This window comes from Mycteria americana, chromosome 7 (genome assembly GCF_035582795.1).
Source record: "Mycteria americana isolate JAX WOST 10 ecotype Jacksonville Zoo and Gardens chromosome 7, USCA_MyAme_1.0, whole genome shotgun sequence".
Taxonomy (NCBI): domain Eukaryota; kingdom Metazoa; phylum Chordata; class Aves; order Ciconiiformes; family Ciconiidae; genus Mycteria; species Mycteria americana.
Window position 1 is genome coordinate 12,295,065 of NC_134371.1, and position 22,708 is coordinate 12,317,772.

Genomic DNA, 22,708 nt, shown 5'->3' on the forward strand with positions numbered 1-22,708 from the left:
TCACCGTGCCGAGTGGCCAAGCCATGTTCCAGCCCTGGAAACCGAGCCCCCAGCGCCCAAACAGCGAGGTGAGACCCACGGGCTCCTGCACTCCTCCTCTTCACCTCAGCCAGATTCAAACCTGATTCAGGTTTGTCCCTGCAGACATGGCTCACTCTGCTCTGGGGTCAGTGCTGACCCATGGCAGGTGTATCCCATTGCGCTATGGCCAGGGGACGTGGTGGTGCTTCAGGTGGGGGAACAAAGGCAATAAGCATGGCCTTGCCATGGAGAAGGCGATAGGGACAGTGAGGTGGTGAGCTCCTTCATCATGAGGAGGAAAGGGTGTTCAACAACACAGGTGAGTTTCCAAACCTGCTGAAGCGGCTCTTCCCACAGAACTGGAGGTGAGGAGCTCCTCGCTGCAGGGCACCAGGATGATCTGAAGTTTAGCTGGATTTGAAATGCAGCTGGAGGAGTGCATGCAAGAGAGAAAATATCCACCAGCCCTTGTTAAACACCACGCCAGGCTCCGCAAGGAAGCCGTGCCAAGGAGCAGGGCAGCCACAGCCCCAAATGCCCACTCCAAGTAGTGGTTTTGCCACTGTAGCCCATTACCAGGTTTTGTTCCCAACCAGCCACGTTGTCTTGGCCAGCAGAAACCTGCCAGCAATGACACGAGGTGAGGGCTTGGGGTTTTTTTTTTCTTCTCCTTCTTACAACCTTTATTTAGAAACTAAAATATTCACCAAATCTACAAGGTTTCTCTGTACAGGTCCCGCCAGGTGAAGAGCAACACTGAGAGATTTCTGCATGCAGCCCTGGCTCGCCGTACGCATTGCTACGGAGAGTGAGAGCTGCCCCCTGCATATAGAATAAATACACAGCCTAATGTACTGTACCTGACATAAATTACGGAGGTGTCATTTTTGGAAAGTATTTCTGAACTCACTCCCATTGGAAGGAGGGAGGGGATGGGAAAGTGAAGGAGTGTTGTGCGCTGCCTAAGCCCAGCAGGCAGCGAAAATGCCCTTGGGCCTCTGCTCTGCACTGCCAGCACTTGCCCCAGGGACATGGTGCCGCTGGGTGCATCGAAAATCAAATTTCACAGTATTGCCGCCAGCCCCGGTACCAACGGCCAAGCCCAGGGCAGCAACGGGCTCTTTCTCTTCCTCCTCTTCAGCTTTGCAGCTTGTCTGAACAGACGAGGGGGGCTTTTGCCGAGAAGTGGCGTGGCTTGGCGCGAGGGTGCCTTTTTTGGCTGGTTTATGCCCTTTTTTGTTTGTTTTCTAACCTGGGGAACATACAGACTTGGAATAAATGAAACAGGCCCGTTTCCAAAACACATTAAGAAAAGGAAAGAAAAAAAAAAAAAAGGCACTGCACAGGGGGACCTTTGAGGTAGTCAAAATTTTTTCCTTTCAATGTCTGGCACCAGAGAGGGAGAGAGAGCGAGCGCACATGTGCCTGTGTTTCGCTGTGCGTGGTCAAGGCCACGAATGTGGCTGTGTGTGTCCACCCATGTGCAGGGACATCTGGGCGTGCAAGCCCTGCGCATGGGGACACCTGCATGTGCAGAGCCTGTTGCCTGGGAGCTGGCACGCCACTGCCCGTGCACGCGTGTGGCTTTGCACATGCCTGTGGCTTTGCTCACGCCTGCAGTCAGTGGGTGGAGAGTAATCTGTGGCCCCATGCGTGGCTGCGTGTCTCTCTGTGTTGGGGGTTTCCATCACAGCACCTGGCTTGGGGCTCCCCTCAAAAGCTCCAGCGGGCCTTTCAGCCCAAAGAAAAAGGGCCATGTCTTGTGATACCTCTCCCTGTTGTGCTCCTTGGCCTGCCTCATCCTGTAGAATAGACACTGCAACAACCCTGAGAGGAGCCGACGTGGTGCAAAACACCAGCCCTCCTTCACCTTGTCCCCTTGGACCCTGCTCCATGTCCCAGCGCAGGACCAATGCTCTCCAACCTGCCCTGGAGCATCGCGCTCACTGCAAAACCGGGGCTGAGCCCTTAAGCGGGCACACATGGAATCTTTGGGGCTGTTGTCCCCCTCCAAGGCAACCTCACCAGGGCAGCTCTGCTGCAAGGAGAGAGTCTCCTTGCAGCAAGTCCCGGGGACTCCTGCACCCGAGCAGGGGTCCTAGGTGTAATAAGCCCCTGGGCCGCTCCAGCCAGGGCCGACTGGCTTTCTCTGCCGCTTCCTTGACTGTGGGCAAGGACAGCCAGCCTCATCCCTTCCCTTTCCTGCCAGGAGGAACAAATCCCTGAGGAATTTCGTCTGGGTGCATTCCTCCGAGTGCACGCACAGCGAGGCCAGCAGGGGGGCTGGGGAGACAAGCACAGCCTGGGCTGGTGGTGGGAGCCACCATCATCTGGGACCCTCTATCGGGGACAAAGACCACAATCCCCTGACCACCTGGCTGAAACCCTAATGGGGGCTTGGGGCTGGCGAGGTCCGGCCTCGGAGGAGAGCCCCTTTCCCCAGCTGTGTAGCGGGGACACAGAGAGGACTTTGGCAGGGGTGAACCAAATGCGCACAGGGTCAATGTTACTAAAACCTTGCATGGAGGAGAAATTTGAGATAACAAATAAAATCCCCTTGACTTTTGAGTTGTGAGGGGGGCTCACGCACTTGTAAACCGCTCAGCTCCCTTGGAGAGGCTTCCTTGGACAGCCAGACCCTGAATATCTCCAGAAAATGCCTGTGCCACATCCCTCCCTGCCTCCCTGCACCCTCCTGTTCATCATGCTCCGGTGGAGTTGGTACCTAAAGCAGAGCACAAACCCCTCTGCCCTCTCTCTCCCTCTCTCTTGATTTTGTGCTAGATTTGTTGTGGTTTTTTTTCTCTCTTCTTTTTCAGCAACCCCCAACCCAGCTGGAGATAAGTGAACTACATTACAGTACAGGAACAAACATTATCGCAAACCCTGCCCACGACTGCCCTCCTCGCCCTGGAGGGAGATGCCCCTGAAGGACTTGTGTGCCACCAGCTCACCGCCGGGATGGGCTGTCCCGGTCCCTCCAGTCCCAGCTCTCCAGAGAGCCTGAGCTAAAGGATGTTGAGTTTTCTCGAGCACGTCAAGTTACTATGGACCAAGTCCCACATTTGGAGCAATTCTGGAGGCAGCAGTTTATGAACCACCAACATACTCCGGAAAAAACACGGCTCCTTGTTCATCTTGCTGTTCTTATTCTTCACAATGCCAAAAGTTTTGAAGCCCTCATGCCCAACAGGTGATACTTTAAGGACCTCCAAGCACATCCCTAGGAAGACGTCGTCGATGGGGTACAGCTCCAGTGTCTCCGAGGCCTTGTGCAGCCTCTTGGCCAGGGGCCCATCCATGATGAAGCCCCCACCCCCTGCATAAGGCGGGTAGTTGCTTTTGTTGTAGAGGGCGCTGGGCATGTAGTACTTGTTCTCCTTCTTCCGGATCGGCTTGGCCTTGTAGAGGACATCCCCCACGAAGAGGTCCTCTCCCTCCTTCTTGTCTTCCAGGAACTCCAGGATGTTCCTGGGACTCACAAACACATCGTCGTCACCTTTGAAGATGAAGCGGACATTGTCGCAGTAGATGTTCAGCCACTTCAGGAAATGGACTTCTTTGAGCGTGAGGTTGAAGAAGCTGTCCAGGAAATCCCACTGCAAGATGTCCCCGTAGATGTGGTTTTCGTAATCCAGCAGTTTCTGGTAGTTGGCTCTCTCCTCCTCCTTGGAGGCCGTGCCCAGCAAGAACAGCGTCTTGATCCTCTTGCCATCCACCTCCTTCTCCCGGCCCCAGGTCCTCCGGATGGCCTCGCGGCGGTCATGCTGCGTGATGATAGACTTGACCACGATGAGCAGGTAGACATCCCCGCTGCATTTCTCCGGGTGGTTAATCATCATGGGGAAGTAGCGGCAGTGCCGATAGAGCAGGAACTGCTGGAAATTGGGCTCCAGTCCTTTGAACCAGTCCACCTTGCTGAAGTTCTGGTTGGCTGAGCAGTTGGTAGTGGTGACGTCCCAGGATTTTGCTTGCTTTGCTGTCATGCTCTCCTCCTCCTCCTTCACAGGACCTTTCTCTTTCTTGCTCTTCCAGAAAGTGCTGGTGATGGAGAAGGCATTGTTTTTCTTCTGCGTTTTCAGGGGCTCTGGAGGGGGCAGCTCTTTCTGCTGCTGGCCCTGCATGAACTGGCTGGGGGCCATTCCCCGTTGCAGCACCGTCACTGTGATCACCAGCAAGAAGGAGAGGCAAACCGTTTTGTAGATGGTCTTCTTCCTAAAGGGACGAGACAGGGGGGTTAAGGAGAGGAAACTGCAGGCTGTGAGAGGCTTGTCTGCAAAAGCACTTCCTGGAGAGCTCATGGGATGCTCATAATCTGTGTCCCTTTTGACGGGCAGCAGCATTGTGGGAAGAGCTGTGGGACACAGCTCTTGCGGGGTCATCCCACCCTGCTGCTGCAGACCCATTGCCCGGGGAAGCGGCTGCCTCATGGGACAAACCCCGGAGCTTGGTAGGGGCTTGAGAGGGACCCTCCTGTGGTCCGTGGAACAGTGGGAAGGCTGCACACAGAGATTACTGAGGCACCAAATACCTCTCCAACCTGCTTTTCCACACCAGTTAAAGGTGGGTTTCTCGCCCTGCATCCGTGGAGGAGATTAACTGCCCGGTCTGCCCATCTGCACCATGTTGCCCCCAAGCGCCCGGCTCCCCTCCACAGCTGGCACATCTGCACCAATTTCCTCCTGCCTCAGTCCTGCTTGCTCCAGCTGCCTCGGGCCATGTCCCTGTGCAAATGCGCACTGGGCACAGGTTGGCAGCTGGGGTCCATGTGCCCACTGGGGTCTGGATGGCTTCTCGAGGACAGCCCCGTCTCCAGCTGCTCCCATGCGGAGGGGACACACAAGGTGCTCAGTGGCCCCCTGAGCTCCTTTCCCTGCTGGCGGGTGAAGGGGACCTTGGCTGGGGAGCCAAAGGCGATGTTAGTGACACCACTCTCATGGGTCCCCTGCACCCATCCTTTTGGTGACAGAAGCATGTCCCAGCCCAGGTGCCACCCATCGGGGACAGCCCCTTGGCCTCCCACTCCCCGTTAGAGCCAGAAAGATCCAAGATCATCTCTACCAGGCAGATGGCACCTTCACTTTGGGATAGTCCAGAGAAGGAGCTTGGGGCTGAAATCTGAAACATTTAACCCAAGTAATTTCCAGATAGCCAAAACAACAACAACAAAAAGCCTTGAAACTCTCTTGACTCTGGGGGCCAGATTGTGATCAGCACTACCAGGAAGCTGCTGGGATTTTGGGGCACTGGCTGCACCACAGCACCAGCTTGGTGGGACACCCCAATGCCCCTCAGTCTCCCCAGGGCAGGGGACAGCATTGCACTTGGGGACTCTGGCCACCCTGAAATGCAGGAGACCCAAGCAGGAACTGGGGGAACCAGGAGCTTTTCAGGAGCTCCTGTCTCCGGCTTCACCCTCAAGTACAAAGAACTTTTCAGCCCTGCGTTTACGTGGGAAAACTGTGATCATGTGGGAAAACTGTGATCGCTAGTGTGGACTGTGAGGGCGAACGTGGAACTAAGTAATTACGTGTAAATGGATGGATATTCCCCGTCTGGTTTTATATGTGGCCACTCATCTGGGACTGATGAGGGAGCAGTTCTGATTAGATCTCACCATTCCCTTAACCCTCTCCAGCCCTGGCCACACAGCTCTGAGGCTGTTCTTGGAAACCCTTTGGTCTGATACAGTGGCAACTTTAACCCCTGCACAGCCAAGCAATGTTTAAAACCTCTCATCAATGCCTGGCACTGCAGCAGAAATAAACCTGGTCAACCCTGTATAATAACCCCAATTGCACTAATCCCATCCTGACACCCCAGCCTCACTCCCACCCCACCCCCTCCCATCCCATCCCATCCCATCCCATCCCATCCCATCCCAACCCATGCTTGCACGCCCCACCACCCCAAGCTCAACACGTGATAACATACCCAGCCTGAAGGATGGCCAAAGGTTCCCCAGAAGCCATGGGCAGGGAATTGCTGATATAATTTAAAAAAATTTGCATAGATAGACCAGCTGTTGCTAACTGGCACGGATGGGTCCCACCCTTGTCAGGCTTGGCCTGCCCCAGGCAGGAGCCGCATGGAGCTGCTCACCCCCATTACCCTCCTTGCGTCACTGCTTTTTATTTCAGCCCAGGCAGAAGACACTGACCTGGGGGTGAGGGGAGCTCTGACCTGGGGGTGAGGGGAGAGCTCCATCTTTTAGTAAGTAGCCCAAGTACATCTAGATACATCGGTGAGGTGTTGCACAACAGCGCAGAAACTTATTCCTCCTTCCTTCAGCAGACGCTGTTTCCCAGCTCTCACTGGTGCAACGTGCAATTTTTGCTTTGTTACAAAAAAACTATTTGGGACTTTTTCCTGTAGGTCTGACTCTGCAAACGACGGGGGCACCACGGGGTCCAGCAGGAGCCGGGAGCCCCGCAGCCGCCTTCTGCCCTGCAGAAACGCCGTCCCTCCACTGGCAGGAAAGTGATGGGGACTGGGGGGACCCTGAGCCACAACCGCAGGTGATTCCCACAGCAAACCAAGGATTTGGGGGGGCAAAAGACTGACAATCATGTGCGCGTCTTTTCTGATCTCGAATCTTTCTGCTCTGTGGTCTCCTCAGCTGGGAAGTACTTGAGCGGGGGAGAAACCAGGTCCTGCTTTCTGGAGACCCCAAGAACCACTGCTTGGCAGGAGGTGAGGGAGCTGCTTCGGATTCGCTGCCACCACAGAGAACTCACCCTGCTGAGCCCCAGCGCCCTGCTCTGGGGCACAACCCCCAGCCTGTCCCTGCCAGCGTCCCCAAGGGCCTGGGGCACCCGGCACTGCGGGGCCCGGGGACAGCAGCGACCCGGGGACAGCAGCGACCCGTGCTCCGTCCCGGCTGGGCTCCCACCGGCGCCAACCGGGACCGGCTGCCCCAACCGCCGGTGTCGGTGCCATCGAGAGAGCTTGGAAAGGGTCCCAGCCCGCTCCTCCTCTTCCCTTTTCTCCACCAGGAAAAGCTGAAAAGCCTCCCTGTGAGACGGCCGCGCCGCTGCCGGCTGTGCCCCGGGCGGTTAAATATAAACCCCCAAATTAGAGGTGGGCAGTTTCCCTTTCAGGTGGTGATGCTGTGGGGCAGGCGAGGCCCCAGGAGACTGGGGCTTTCGGTCCCCAGGGAGGCACACAGTCACTTTTGATCCGCATGAAAACCTCTTTGATCGGCCAGGGCTATCTATTTATTTGGATTTTTCTGGCCCCTCAATTAGACCCAGTCACGGAGCCGGCGGAGGCACCGCCGGTACAGAGACATTTCTGTTGATGGTGCCAAGGGCTTGGGAGAGGGGATCTTATCTAGGAGCAGAGGCTGGGCAGAAAGCACCCGAATGTCTCCAAAAGCAGCCCACGCCGGCTGGCTGCAAGCGCCGAGCGGGGCCCTAGCTCACGACGGTTGTCCCCAGTCCTGGGGTGTCCGGGGACACGTCCCCTTCTTATAAGAGACGTCTGGTTTCTTATACAGGCGGTAAAAACACAGGGCTGGGAAAGAGGCAAGAGGAGAAACCCTGGATGTTTCCCCCCCGTGGGCATCTGGCCCCAGGCTGGCGCTGCCGTGGGACGGGGACCCCACGGGGCAGGTCTGGCTGCCCCACGGCCCCGCTCTCCCCCGGCCTCGCCACACAAACCAGCCCTTTGCAGGGAAGGGCTGGGAAAGGCATCCCCAGGGAAGGGGGGACTGACCGCCGGTCCCTGCCCGGTGCCCCCGTCCCGGTTCCCGCCGGGCCGGAGCTCCGGTGCCCCGGGATGGGGCGAGGTACCCCGGCCCGGGGGTGATGGGGGAGGACCCCGCCTGGGAGCTCTCTGTAGAGCCGGGGCGGGGGGGGGGAGCGTCTCTCCCGGGACGGGGACGGACGGACAGGGGACAGACGCCGTCCTTTGTCCCTTCCCCATCCGCAGCCTCCCCACCCAAGTTGCCCTTTCCAGCCAGCCGCCCCCGGGGCATCCCTCGGAAGGGACCCGGCGGGGTGGGGACCGGAGCACCCCTCGGAAGAGACCCGGTGGGATGGGGACCGGGGTGCCCCTCGGGAGGGACCCGGTGGGAGAGGGACCGGGGAGCTCCTCGGAAGACACTGGGCGCGGCGGGGAGCGGGGGACCCCTCGGAAGGGACCCGTTGGAGAGGGGACCTCGCAGCCCCCAGGCTCCGGGCAGGGCGCAGCGCCGGGGCGGCGGGAGCAGAGGGCAGGGACACCGGGTCTCAGGCGGGCAGGAGCGGGGCAGGAGCGGGGCAGGAGCGGGGCTCGGGCTCCCCGCTCCCCGGCCGGCACTCACCACTGGAACATGCTGGGAGTGGGACGGGGCGGCCGCTCCGCTGCTGGCCGGGGCTGCCCGCGGTCCGGGCGCTTCTCTCTGCCCTCTTCCTCCTCCTCTTCTTTTTTTTTTCTTTCCCCTACTTTTTCCCTTTTCCCTCCCCTCGCTCTCCGAGGTGGAGCCAAGAGGGATGGCAGAGCAGGTAGGTTAACTCTTGCCCTGCCCCTCCGCCCCTCCCCAGCCGCGCCAGCAGGCAGAGACTCCCCAGTGCTGGCAGGGGAAGGGGACGCGGGGGTTTAAGGGTGACACCCCACACCTCCCTCTGGGGACCCTCCCCGCGGCACGCTGCTGATGGGACACCCACCCATCAGCAGATTGGGGGTCCCACCCCAGCACCCCTCAGGGTCTTCTGCACCCCAGGCACAGTGCCCTCTCTGGGGTGCGTTAGCCCTGCCCCATAGCTGTTAACTGCAAAGGATCCCAGTTTTGGGAAGGGGATCCCAGTGCTCAGCAGGAGAGGTGCTTTTGGCAGCTGGGATTTGATCTCCGGAAAAGGAATGTGGGTCTTTTCTGCCTCCCAACATGGGCAGGTCACTTTGGGATGAACCCCAAAACGGAGGTGGGGCCCAACCCCAGTTTCTCACAGGGACTCTGAGATCTCAGCCTTGCCTCTGTGTTTGGGGAGCACAGCATGGTTTGGATCCCTGGAGCAGTGGAGTCACACCTCTCTTGGGACCCACACACTGCCTGGGACCCACATTTCTCCCAGGACTCACATCTCACTCAGGCTCCACACCTCATCAGGGACCAACACTCCACCCAGGACTCCCACCTCACCAGGCACTCACGCTCTGTCCAGGACCCACACATCTCCTGGGACCCACACCTCACCTAGGGGTGCAGGGAGCCAAGGGGAAGGGTTACTGTAGCAGGAAGATACCTGCTCAGCATGCGTGGACCTCTCTCATAGGTCAGATTTCCACCAGCACCACAGGCCGGCCAGGTGTCCTTCCAGAGTCTTCCTTCAGCCCTGGTTCGAAGCAGTATTTCTCCAGCATCCCTGCTGCAGCCATATCAGCGTGGGACATCCCATTGCCCATTGAGAAGCAGATTTAAGACCTTCCTTTCCTCTCAAATGTGGCATTTCAGTTGAGGGTCTTTTTCAGCCTTGGAAATCAGCCCCCATCATTTCTGATGTCTCCTTTTTTGTCATCCCCCCATCCCCACCAGCCGCTTGTATCAACCACAAAGCCAGGCTGGGAAACCTGCAGGAAATCCTTTGGGATATTTCCTTTCCTGCCCAGCAGAGATATCCCAGTCCCTTTCCCCACAGCCCCTCTGCATTTTGCACGAGTGCTGAGGGTCAGGGTATCTCACAGCTCTCACAACCCCCTGGACGCACTGGGATTGTAATGGGAAAGGCTCTTCTGTTCTGAGGCTGGACACGTGGTGGGACCCACGCAACTCCTGCTACTCAAACAGCATTTGGCCCTCTTCCAAGAAACCCCCAAGTCCAGCTCAGTTTGGGGAGGAAAATTGTATTGCTTTCTCCAGACTCGCTTCTCTCTCCTTATCTCGGCTTATCGCTTTCCCACCACAGCAGCTCAGCAGATGCCCTGCAGCTCCGCATCCTGGGGGCTGTAAAAACTCCCCAGAAAACATTGCCCAAACAGGTTGCGCCAGCTCTGCGGCAGCCCACAACCTTATCACCACCAAAGGTCCCTACGCACCTTCTCTGATTTCTTTTTAGTCTGTTCCCACTGCCCACAAGAAAATCTGTATCTGCTGAACTCATGGCCCAAGAAAGTCATGGCTGTTAGATGCACGGAGAAAGGGTGTCAGGGGTACCTTAAAGATCCACACTGAGCATCAGCTTGACCAGAGCGGGATGCGAGAAGGACTCATCTCACCCCTGCAGCACGGGAATGGTGGGTGCATGCCAACCCATGGCTGGGAATTCACCCCACTCTGCACAGAGGGGCTCGTGGTGGAGGGGGACCCCACTGGAGACCTCCCCTTCACAAACAGGCACAAAGGGATGCAAACAGCAAAGCCCCGAAAGTGCAGCCACCATCTCCTCCTTGCAATGTGCCCTGGGACCATGATGGGGATGGGGACAGCAGCATCCCTGCCATGGGGAGCTGGAGTAAAACCCAAAACACAGCCCTGGAGCAGCTGCTGCAGCTGCAGGGGATGCCCAGATGGTGTGGGCGTGCGACACGCTGCCAGGGCTCTCTGGATCCCCCGTCATCAGTGTGTCCAGCCGGCAAGCGCAGGGCCGGCCGCGGTGCAGCGTGCCCGAGGGCTGTGCTGCTCTGGCATGGAAGTGGCACTGCTGTGGGGCGAGGCGGGCTCCTGGCAGCCTGTGGCAGAGAGCTCTGCCAGCCATGCTCCCAGGCTCTTGCCTCTCCAATGGCTGCTTCCATGCAGGAAAGCGGCAGGGCTGTGAGCCCGTGGACTTCCCGGATGCTCCCGTGCTGCTGTGCAGGGCTTCGGCTCGCATAACTCCTTCTGTGCAGGCAGAGCCCGCTCCCACCTCCCCCCGTGCAGGAGAGATGCACGTCCCGCCGCATGAGAGCATTGCAGACCTGGGGCGGGATGGCTGTGCAAAGCTGTACTTCTGATGTTCACTAAAGACTCAAATTGTGTCAGGTGTGGGGCTACTAGTGACAGAGATAAACACTGTCCTAGGCACCCCTGGCACCGCCAGCTCCTGTTTCAAGGCTGAATCTTAAGATGACACAGCATTTTTTACATTTGTTTCATCATTACATAGAAAAGTTTAGGATAAACCCAAGTTTTCACATTCTGGGGATTCACCCTGGGAAAGCAGAAAGGTAGCAGGAAGGCTAAAACCAAACTGAAAGTGTTTTTTTTTTAAAAAAGTCATCCTCCACAAACCTTCTCCTTGCCTCTTTCCAGCACTCAGTGAGAACAGGTTTTAGCCAAGCCACCACAACCCTCTGCTGAGGGCGAAACCTGAATTCTTTTGTTTGCCCAAAACTGGAGCTGAGGGCAGCATCACTTTGCCATGAGCAGACCCAGCCACCAGCAGATCCCTGGTGCTCCTGCCTGCCCCTGCCTTCAGCAAAGGAACTGGTTCTGTCAACCTGCCCCTCCTTTGCTGCAGCACCCTTATTTCTTAGGTCTAAGCCATTAGACTGAAATTCGGAGGCACTGAGTGCCTGTTTAGCACTGTTGGCAGAGCTGCGGGTGTCTGGAGAAGGGCTCTTGGGTGGCGGGTGCTGCTCAGGCATGGGAAAGCCGAGCTCTTTCGCCTTGTGCAACGCTGGTGACATTTTGAGGCGCGCTGAGCTGCTGGGGTCCCGTGAAAGCTGGCAGGGGACCTGTGAGAAATAACACTCAGGCACATTAATATTGCATTGTACGGAGAGGCAGAAGGGGAAGGTAATGCACAGACCTTCCCGGGTGACACCCCAGTCACAGTTGGGGTGACATTGGCTTCCTCCTGACAGCAGCCACCCCCATGGCCGCCAGCTCCCAGGACCCATTTGGAGACCGCCGGTACCAGTGCCACACACTCCTCTCCCACGCGAGCATCCCTCCCGGTGTCACCGCTGGAGATGGGGCCAAGCGATCTGTGGGGACATGAGGCTTTGGAGCTGGCATCTAACGGGGCTACGGGGCATCGTTTGGGGCAAAGGGAAAGAGGAAGGACCTGGGCAATGCCAAAATGGCTCATTTAGATGTTCTCAAAGCAAACCACAATGCTTTTTTTGTTTCAAGAAGCCTCTTTTCATTTCAAAGTGGACCTGAATTAAAATGTTTTATAAAAAAAAATAAGTACAAAGAAAGAAGTGAGCTTTTTTTATGAAGTTTATGTAATCCCAGAAGACTGGCTTGTGGCAGGTTGACCCAGCCAATGTTTTCCCACTGATCGTTTGGGTTTTGTTTCACTGGGAAAAGCTGCCCTGGTTTCTTTGCTCCAGGTTTTTTTGGTGTCGTTTTCTGATTTCTTTCCATTCCAGCAAATTATACATACACAGAAAAAAGTCTCATCTCTTCTCCCGGCGACTCTCACACCTCCTGGCCACTCGTGCCAGCGTCATGGTCCCCTGGCTGGGTTTCCTACACAAGCCAAGGTCCCGTTGCTCTGTGATGACCTGCGGGGACACCCAAACCAGCCCCCTCCTCCCCAAACCTCCGAGCGCCTGGAGCAGGACCAAGGGCTCAGCCTGACCCGAGACGGGCAGCACGGGGTGGTCACACATTTAGGTTTTTAACATTAGGTTTTTAACCTTTGTTAAAGGTGCTCACCTGCGACGTGCCCCGGGGTGGGAGGGAGGCTGAGGCTGCTGTGTCCCACCAAGGTCTCTTATTTGTTTAGCTGAGCCGGACTCGCACCACAACGTCAGGACTTTGCACGCACTTGCGGGCAAACATCCTGGATGCGATAGGACAGGAAACGTCCCTTTCTCATTGCATGTTTGTTTTCTAAGCACTTTCACAATGCTGCTTGAACTTAGGTAGAGAGTGACCCTGGCAGGCTCGCCTGTCACCGCTGCTCCCATGCAGGATGCCTGGGACTATGACCAGGGCCCGGCACTGCCTTGGTCCCAGCCCTTGCTCAAGAAAGTCCCCCGGGCCAGTTGGGATTAATTATTACCCTGGTTTATTGTTGGGTGAACACCACCAGCTTGGAAGCTGGGGCAGATACCATGTACCGGCCGGGTCTGATGTGGGAGGCCAGAAAAAGACAGCCACACCCCCAGAAAGCTCCCTCGGCTTGCCCATCGTTAACAGGGCCATAAACCAGAGCCGGAGCGTGGGAGGCGGGGGGGTTATTTTACCCATTAACCCCAGGGCCCTGCGGCCATTTCCATCCCAGCGCCTCTGCCAGAGCGGGGCCGCGCTGGCTCCCGGGCGGAGGCAGGAGGACATTTCTGCCTTCCCAAAGCCGAGCTCTCCCTCCCGCTCCATCGGCCTCAGCAGCTCACACCGAAACACCAGAGGCTGCCAAAACACCAGAGGCTGCCGAAACACCAGAGTCATGGCCGAAAGCAATGCCCGCTGCCCTGCTTGGAATGAACCTCCCTGGGATTTGCATGATTTCTTCCAAAAACGAGGAAGGAGGTGAAGTTGCTTTGCAGAGCGATGGCTGGGCCAGCCCCCTCTACTCAGGGGTCCCCAAGCCGCTGTTGCCCTCTGCAGCCCCAGCCTGCCTCTGGGCCACCCCATGAGAGTGTGGTGCTCGGGGGGGGGGGGGGACGACAGACCCCACAGCCGCAATGTTGGGGAATACGAGGATGGGGTGAGACCCGAGTGCCACGGGCTCAGGGAAAGGCAGGGGACAGGGTGGTGGCATGGTGTCGGCGGAGGCGATGCTGTTGCAGCCGTGTCCCCAGGTGCAGCACGAGCCGGGGCTGGCTAGGAAGCGCTGCCCTGGCCTTTGTGCCAGGAGCCTCAGGAGCAGGGCAGGGGGAAGCACTCAGCAAAGCTGGGGGAACAAAACCCTGGGGCTGGATCCACCCAAGGGTTTGCGTCTTTGGGCTGCCCCTTCCTCAGTTTCCCCAGCAAAAAGGCTCCCCTCCAGCTTTGGGGCTGCCACCTGGCAGGGATGCTGCCTCTTCTCCCCAGAGGATTTGTGCCCCTGGGACGCCTGGGTCTCCTGGGGAGCCCGGTGTGGCCGTGCTGTTGCTTTAAATCAGCAGCTGGATCCAGCTGTGACTGCGAGTAACCCTCGCCACAGGCCTTTTATGCATTTTCCAGCGGTTCCAGAGGCGCTTGGCGGCAGCGCGCAGGGGAAACCGGACTCATGCTGGCGAGCAGGGAAGGGAGGGGAAAGGGAAAACATTTCCCTTCCCAGAGGAGCAGGGGGAGCCCGATGCTGCGGCTCTGGCAGTGGGCACGGGGGAGCAGATGGCTTGTGGGGCTGCTTCTGCGGCATGATGCGAATAGCCTTGTGGTTGGACACAGCGAGACAGAGGCTCTGGCTTGTCTCTCCCAGCCCAGCGTGCCCCTGCGAGAAGTGCTTACCCCAGTGTGCCTCAGTTTCCCCTCCTCTACTCACTCAGTTCAGCCTCATGCAGAAAGCCCCGAGGTCTGAGTTTGTCCCGTGAGCCTGTGGCAGGATGGCATCCAGGCACCGAAGACAACAAGCCCGTGAGGACGGCAGGATGGAAAAAGCCAAAAGGGATGGGAACGTGGGGTTGAGAAGGGAGACACGTTCGTGCTGCCCAGACCCAGAAAGGAGGGAGGAGGATGTTGGTGCGCCTGGCTGCGGGAGGGGAAGGGAAGGACCCGTCCTGCTGCCGGAGGGGACTGCTGCATCCCGGTGGAGGAGAGGGAACCAGGAGGGAGAAGTTCCCAGGTTGGAAGGCTGGGAAAGCAATGTCACACCAGCACTGAAGCCAGCAGTCCTGCCCACAGAGATGCTCCTGCCTGCTGCAGGGACCACGGACCCATCCTGCTCAGCCTTGCCACCCTGACCGTCCTGCAAAGCTGGCCACGGGCACAGGCTGAAGGTGAAGCCCTGGTCGGGCATCAGCCCACAGAAGCCGCCCTCCCAGCTCCAGCCTGGGAAGGGCTGGGCTTGGGGGGCCGGCACGCTACGCTCGCAGCCCCGCAAAGCCCTGCTGCCTGGGGGTCTGGCACAGACCCAGAAGCCACAAGCTGCAAGGCGCCGTGTTTTCCGTTGGGCAGGAGAGCACTCGCGACGTCTCTCATGAGTCAGATGGAAAGGGCGGCTCAGGAGTCACCTGAGCCCGGCGGCTGCCTGCCCGCAGCCCCTCTCCAGCCCAAGTGGAAAAACATACGGCCCCGGCACAGCACATGCCTGCCGAGACCCCGAGCTCCAGCCGGGCCCCCTCCTGGGCCGGCAGACGCAGAAACGCTCACGTTAGCCTTTTTTGGTCAAATGGGTTTAGGAGGGAGGCAGAGGCAACTCAGACATCCCTGGCTCTGCCACTCTGCTCACCGTTAATCGTCGCTCCGCTGCTGCTCGTCACCTGTGCCAAAACCTGGGCTCTGCTACAGCCACTGGTGGGTCTATCTCCAGCAAGAGATGGAGCGAGGGAGAAGGAGGGCATGCGGCTATGAATGTCCCCCCCTTGGCTAGGGCTACTGGATTAAGGCCATGGCAAAGCTCCTTGCTTCTGCATGCGCAAGAAGGGAGGGCAGCACCTAGCAGCCAAGGTGCCACCCCCCGGGCGGGCACCCACCCAGCGCAGGGGACAACCCTTGCATGGGCATCACTCCCCAGCCCAGCTCAGGGAGGTGGCGAGAGAGGTGGCAACAGCTGGCCTGGGAGTATTTTAGCCATGCGAGAGCCCTCAGGAGAGGAGAAGAGAGCCGGCACACCCAGCTGCATTCCTGAGGTTTGGTTTCCATGGTGGGATGTTCACCCAACAGTGAAGTCATGCTGTGGGCTGAGATGACCAGTGAGTTAATGCATGGATCCGGCTCCTTCCCTGATTCACAGCAAGCGCAGCTACAGCCCTGTGCCATCCATCGGGCTGACGGTTCTGCCACGCTGCCACGGTTCTGGTGTTTCTAGCGTCTTGGTCTGGGGAGGCTCCAGACACCCCTGCTGGGTTGATCCCTGCCTCACCGTGGGAAACTGGATCCTGCTGCAGGGTGGAGGGACAAACTGATGGCTCTCATGGGTCCTTCCAGCCCATTTGTATCATCACGCTGTGCTCCCTGTAATGTTTTACTTCTCCATCCTATTGCTGCCACTGGTGACAACAGGACAGAAAAGCACCACCCTAAGAGGTCACTCCTGCGGGGCCAAAGCCTTGAAGATCTGCCCAGTGTTAGGCAGAGGTGGGGAAGGACGGAGAGCTGGACAGGGTGGAAAGAGCAGGATGGAAAGCCCATCGTCCTCAGGGTGAGGTGGCAGGGACACTCCCTGGCACCAGCAGCTCATGGTGCCAACGCCTGGCATGTGGCCATGGCGTTCAGCTGTGGAGTCCCATGGATCAACGAACCAGAGGTCTGGTGGACGAACTGGCGCTGGGATGGCAGCCAGTAAGCCAATAAAATTATTCAACCTCTGGAGTGGTTTTCTGTAGGCCTGGAGGCACAGGAACACGGCTGGGCTGCCCAGAGCCCCATTAGCTGCCCTTCCCATTTGCTCGGCTGGCGAGACCTGGTGCTTTTGGGCTGTGGTTATTCATGCTAGAGGGAAATGCCTTAGCGTGACTTTTCAGCAAAGATCAAGTCCTTTGCAGTTCAGTCAACCAAAACCCCATAAAAAATCATATCTGTGTATGACGCATCTCCCGATCAACTGCCACGGGAGCACTTTCTGCACATACCCTCTCCGCATCGGTCCCAGCCTCCTGCTGTCCCCACCAGCTGTGGGCTTGAGGACAGGGGCAAGCTGAACCCCAAGGGGCCTCCTCTCTCCTCTTGCGCACAAACCGGTGTCTCACATGATCACTGATGCCTCTGGAATACAGTACGACACGGCTAATGCTCAGACATGTCGGGGGGGACCTCTCCGGGTGCCAGCATCCCCATGAGCAGGGCTGTTTGCTTTTGAGATGGACCTAGACCTTCCCATGCATGTTTGTGTTCAAGCTAAACCAGAAAACCCTCCCTGCTTCTCATCTCACATGCAGCCAGATGCAGAGGTCCTAGCTGGGATGTCCCCAAGAAGCCAAGCTCCCTTTAGGGGCTGGCACCGAGCCACCAGCAACGACCCCTGCTCCAGGAGGGGACAAGCCACCTCCTGGGCCTGCCAAAGCAGGTGACATCCCTAGGGACCGGGGAGATGATGCTGAGGATGCAAAAGGGGCTGGCACAGCCCGGCAGCCGCCTGGGTGTGTATCGGCCAGACCGGGAAGCGCTCAGCCAAACTGAGCTCGAGCTACAGCCAAAGAAAACCGGTGACTCCAGGGCTGTTTTGCACCAGCCGGGATGGAGCACCAGCTCTGCAAGCCGGCGCTCGGGGCATCGAAGGGTGACGGAAGGCAGCTCCCTGTCTTGAGGACCACACGAAGCTTTCCAGGGCTCTCCCAGCCCTTCCCCAGCCTTCGCTTGTTTGACACCCAAAGCCACATGAAGGTTAAGTGATGTACCTGGGGTGCAGACGGACCCAGCCTCCGCTGCCCCCTCCCCGTTCCCACCCCTGACCCCACGCACAGACCCAGGTGCGACGCGAGGGTCCCTCAAATCCCTCTGCCCCTGGAAACGCCACCTCCCCAGCCTCCCTCTTTCCTCCCGCCCTTCTGCCTTCACTCCATGCTAATGATATTCATTTCGCCGCCTTTTCCTGGGGTGCCGGCCCCTCCAGTAGCAGCTCTCCGCTAGTCTCCTCCGCCGGCTCCCAGCTGCCCTGGGTGCCCAGAGCCTGGGTGACTCACGCTCAGCACACACTGAGCCCTTTCAGCAGCCCTCGGCCCCGAACACTGCCCCAGTCTTCCCAGCGCCGGCATGCCGAGCCCCCCCCCAGCGCCCGCTGCCGGCACAGGCTCCTGGCCAAGGGGAGACATCCGTGTCCTCACTAAGAGAGAGAGCGGCTTTCACGGCCGAGAAGCCAAAGCCCTTCCCGGAGTGATCTGGGCTAGGATGAGGTGCAAGCAAGCGGTCAACCGGCTGGGACGGACTCGCAGCCCGGGTCCCTTTGAGCAACGGCCAGCAGTCTAAAAAAAATAAATAGATGTATTTGAAAAGAAAAAAAAGGATCACAAGCTCCTAATGGGACCGTTCTTGGCTCTGACAGATGAAACCTGCCAGGAGCCTTTTCCTCCCTTCTGCCTTCACCAAGCTTTCTCTGACCAACAGTGGGGCTCTGTCTGCTGCGCAGGGATGGGGATAGAGAAGGGGGTCCTCTGTTCCCCAGCCCCCAGCTGGCAGCGGGGTGGGCGCTGCCGTACAAACCACCCCTCGCCTGGAGACGCTGCAAAATCCCCCATCGGAGGAGCCGCTGGAAAATCCGTTTGCAGAAGGAGTTCTTCGGAGCCAGGGCTGCGCAGAGAGCAGGCTGGAGGCACGCTGCCTGCGGCACAGCACCATCCCCTGCGCTGCACCGGGTCCTGCTTGTGCCAGGGGACTTGTCGCCCTCCCGGGGACTTGTGTCATGGCCTGGGGGGAAGTGCTGGAAGCTGGGAAAGTCCACGCGTGGTGTTGCAGGGGAGGGTGGGGCTCAGGTGTACCCCCAAAAAGAGCCTTACCCACCTGCCACAGCCTAACACCAGGGCTCTTCAGCTGTCACAGCCTCTCCGGAAAGGTGTGCACACCCCAAGGGACCCAAAGAGAAAGGTGAACTCTTGTGAGCATGGGTGACACAGCAGGGACGCACAAACCCAGGGGAAGCCCCTGTGCACGAGGCTGCACGAGTACCTCCTGCCTCTTCCCTTGCTGCCTCTCACTGCCTTTTTTGCCTGTGATTTTCTGTTCTGTTTGCCAAAATATCCAAACTACCTGAAAAAAACAGTCACAAACTCCTCTGGAGCAGAGGTAGAAACGTGTCTGTGTCCCGGGGAGGGTCATCGTCATTGCAGCTCTCAGCAAAACGAAGGGGCTGACCCTCACACCCCAGGCAGCATCGCAGGGTCACCCACGTTGCCAAAGCTGCGCCGATTTACACCCGCGGAGCACATGGACCCGCATCAAACCCAGGTCTGGGCTAGGGAACAGGGCTAAGAGAAAGGGGAAAAACCTACAAACCAGACTGTCTGCAAGAGGCAGGCAGCCAGGCTCGGCGGGGAATCCCCACCTGCGGTTTGCTACTGACTCTCTGACGAGCCTCCGCTCTCGCCCAGGCGCCTGTCCTTGGAGGGGACAGCAGAAGGATGCTGCGCAGGGGCCAGGCTTGTTCATTCTCTTCCAGCAGTAGGGCCAGAGAGGCGAAATCTCAAAATCGCGGTGGGAGGAATGCGGTGTCTGAAGGGCCGAGATGTGCCTCGCAGCCACCCTCCCCTCTGGGTGTTTGCCAGGTTGTGGTAGCGGTGGAGTTCCTCTTCAGCTCCTATCTCCAGTGAAACTGCCACAACAAAGTTGTGTTTTATAAGCCCAGACGGAGGGGTGAGGGCTTTGCAAGTTGTGCTTAACCTGGGAAAGGTCAACCAGAAGCCACGCTCCTGGCCATGAGATCAAGCCGCCGGTGTGTGAACACCACTGCCAGCCACCAGCAGTCACAGAGAACCCTGCGACTGGTGGCAATGGTCCCACAGCCCCAGCGTAGGGGAAGGACGTGGCTCGTCGCCAGCCCCCCCATATCACAGCAGTGAGCGCAGCCCACGGGGCCGAGCTGTCTCAGAGCAGAGAGCAAGTGCTGCTGCATCAGGCTGTGGCAGAAACAATGCCTGGCAAAACTTTTCCCACTCCCTCCCTCCCTGGTTGTCCTTCCACCATCGCCTGATCTGTTAAAGACTCGGGATGGATCCTATCACCCCCTGAGCACAGCCCAGGGAGCGCGTGGGGATGAGGAGACCCACCGCAGGGGGCAATGGCAGCTGTGCCAGATGTTACGATGCCAAAGGGGGGTGATGGCAGCCACAGGGAAATGGCTGATGGATAAGGCTTAAATGTATGCTGACCCCTGGGAGTCCTAGAGCCCAGAGGGACCCCATTTCCCAGGCCCAGTGTTGCAGAAGTGGAGAAAGGGCCACTGCACATTTCCCATGCCCCAGCCCTGCAGGGAGCTCCATCCTGGGCTGGTCCTGCATCCCAGGTGGGTCCCAGTCCACTGGAGCCATCCGGAGGTACCTGCCACCCCCCTCACAGGGCTGAGGCCAGTATCCCCACTGCTCCTATCGGCCTTGGGATCAGCCATCTAGCAGCAGAGCCTTGGGCCAAGCCACAGCGCTGCCAGTGGCATTATCTTCGTTGCTTGCAAAGGGAGAACCAATACATTTCACACCCAGGAAATACAGAGATTCTTTTCTCAATAATCTGGAAAAGCAACTGATACATGTGTGGAGGAAGGGGAGAGGCAGAAGAATGTACATGGTATTTATGTGGCTTTTATTTGTCACTGGTTCCTGCACAGCCAAGCCGGACAGCTCTAACCTGCTCTAGCCCGCTCCCTCCTTTGTGCTGGAATAAATTGAGTAATACCCAGCAAACATACTGAACCAACAGAAACCTGACCAGATGCTGCCTGCATAAAACAGTGCGGCAGGAAAAAATAAAATTGAGGCTGCGAGCAAAAGGGAGGTGCATTAGTCCTTGCAAGGAGGAGACGTGTTGCATTATTACTTTGCACCTCGTTAGCCGTGGGTGGTAAAACAAAGGAAAACCTGGGCTGGGCTTATGCAGCCCCAATCTTCAGCATGGGTTGCGTGTTCAGGGGATGTGGAGGAAAAGCCAGATCCCATGTAACAGCACTTAGCTGATGCAGGTACAGCATGGGCTGAGTTTATGTAGATGTAGAATAAAAAGTTTTGCAATTTCACTGTGAAACTAATAGGATGTAGGAGCTATCCCCCCTGAACCACAGGAATGGGGGAGACATGCTGTTGTCCTGACAAACAAAATCTATTTCTAGCCCTCAGGGTCACAAATACTAGCTTCAAACTGTGCCTGGAAAAGAAAATAAGCATAAGCTAGTACTGATCATGAGCCACAGTCTTTCCAGGGGTATACCTGCTGCAGTGTAGACTTATCCACAGCCACAGTTGCTTTGAGGTGCACCTGTTCCAGCGTGGTCTTCTCCATGGGCACAATGCCTTCAGAGGTAGACCTGCTCCAGTGTGGCCTTACCCACAGCCAGTCCCTTCAGAAGTAAACCTATTCCAACATGTCCTTACCCATGGCTGCAGTCCCTCCAGGGGTGTACCTGCTCTGTCGTGGGCTTATCCATGGTCACACGCTTTGAGGTGCTCCAGCATGACCTCATGCACAGTCACTGATGCTTCAAGGTGTACTTGCTGCAGCATGGACTTAGCCACAGATGCTTCGAGGTGTGCCTTCTCCAGCGTGGACTTATCCTTGGGCCACAATCCCTTCAGAGGTATACCTGCTGCAGCACAGACATAACCACAGACACTTCAGGGTGTCCTGCTCCCACGTGGACTCATCCACAGGTCACAGTCCCTTCGACTTGAGTTCACACTGGAGTTCCAGCCTGTCCAGTACAGCAGCACAGAAACAGCAGCGATGCCCTGGCCATCTGCCAGCCCAGGCGCATCGCCATTGCTGTTGTCAAAATGTTCTCAGGCACAGCAGAGTAAGATGATCAGCAGCACAGCAAGCAGCAAAAGCAAAAAGCAGCCACTAACGAGCACTAGACTCTAATATACGGTAAGGCAAGCAAGCCCCATGGCAAGCACCCCCATGGCAAGCACAGGAGCCTGCCGATTAATAGCTGAACAGCAATAACAGGTATAAATTCAATCTAGCACGTTCCAATCAAATCTGTCATTATCTCGAGCCCTTCGAGCCCCACGCCGGGTGCCAAAAAGGACTGTGGTGGTTTAACCCCAGCCAGCAACTAAGCACCACACAGCCGCTTGCTCACTCCTCCCCCGGTGGGATGGGGAGAGAATTGGAAGGATAAAAGTGAGAAAAAAACCTCATGGGTTGAGATAAAGACAGTTTAATAGGTAAAGCAAGCTTTCCTGGAAATGGCTGAACACCTGCCTGCCCGTGGGAAGCAGTGAATGAATTCCTTATTTTGCTTTGCTGGCGCACAGAGCTTTTCCTTTACCTATTAAACTGTCTTTATCTCAATCGACGAGTTTTCTCACTTTTACTCTTCCACCTCTCTCGCCATCCCGCTGAGGGGGGAGCGAGCGAGTGGCTGTGTGGTGCTGAGCTGCCCACCAGGCTTAACCCACCACACAACCCTAAGGTCGTGGTGATAACACCCCCTCCATCATCTCCAACACGCCTAAGCAAGGACATATTTCCCCAGGAGCTGATTTTCTAGCAAGGACAAGGTATTCCCGGTACAAACCACACACACAGCCCAGAGGAAGGTCATTCAAAGAAACGCATGGGCAACACCAGTAAGCATGCCAGGCAGCAGGACCAGTCAGCTCACAGAAGATAAGGTAGTCTGCGACCTGCTGCTTTGCCCAGCGCAACAGCCAGTGTTGTAAGAACGAGGCAAAATACGCTGCCAGCTCACCTAGCAACCCACTGTCCCATTCCCATTCCCCAGGAATGGTTTGAGAGGCATCTAATGAAGCACAGAGGTCTCACCGTTGGCAATTTAACACTTCAGTGGCTGACCTGCCCTAAACTGTTCTCATTAGGAAATGGTTTTGCATAAAGTACTGGCATCAGAAGTCAGATGGTAAAGCTAATAAGAGATTTAATCAGCCCCAGTACAAAAGGAAGGAGATTCCTGCATAATACCAGGGATGGAAAAGCTGTCCTTTGGGATCTCTTTGGGATCAGGTCTGCGCTGCAGAAAGAGGCTGTGGTACAGGTGAAAGGAAAGGAGCTACAGCCAGCAAGCACCAAGCATCCAGGCAATTTTCGGAGAGC

At 57.4% G+C, this 22,708-nt stretch overlaps 1 protein-coding gene across 1 annotated transcript; it reads right to left on the reverse strand.

Moving 5' to 3' along the window:
- Positions 1-697: 697 nt before the first annotated feature.
- Positions 698-8,410, reverse strand: B3GNT7 (UDP-GlcNAc:betaGal beta-1,3-N-acetylglucosaminyltransferase 7). The gene is made up of 2 exons (XM_075507058.1): positions 8,327-8,410; positions 698-4,236 (listed from the first exon to the last, which is right to left on the reverse strand). The coding sequence occupies exons 1-2, from the start codon at positions 8,335-8,337 to the stop codon at positions 3,030-3,032; spliced, it is 1,218 nt and encodes a 405-aa protein (XP_075363173.1). The 5' UTR covers positions 8,338-8,410; the 3' UTR covers positions 698-3,029.
- Positions 8,411-22,708: the final 14,298 nt, after the last annotated feature.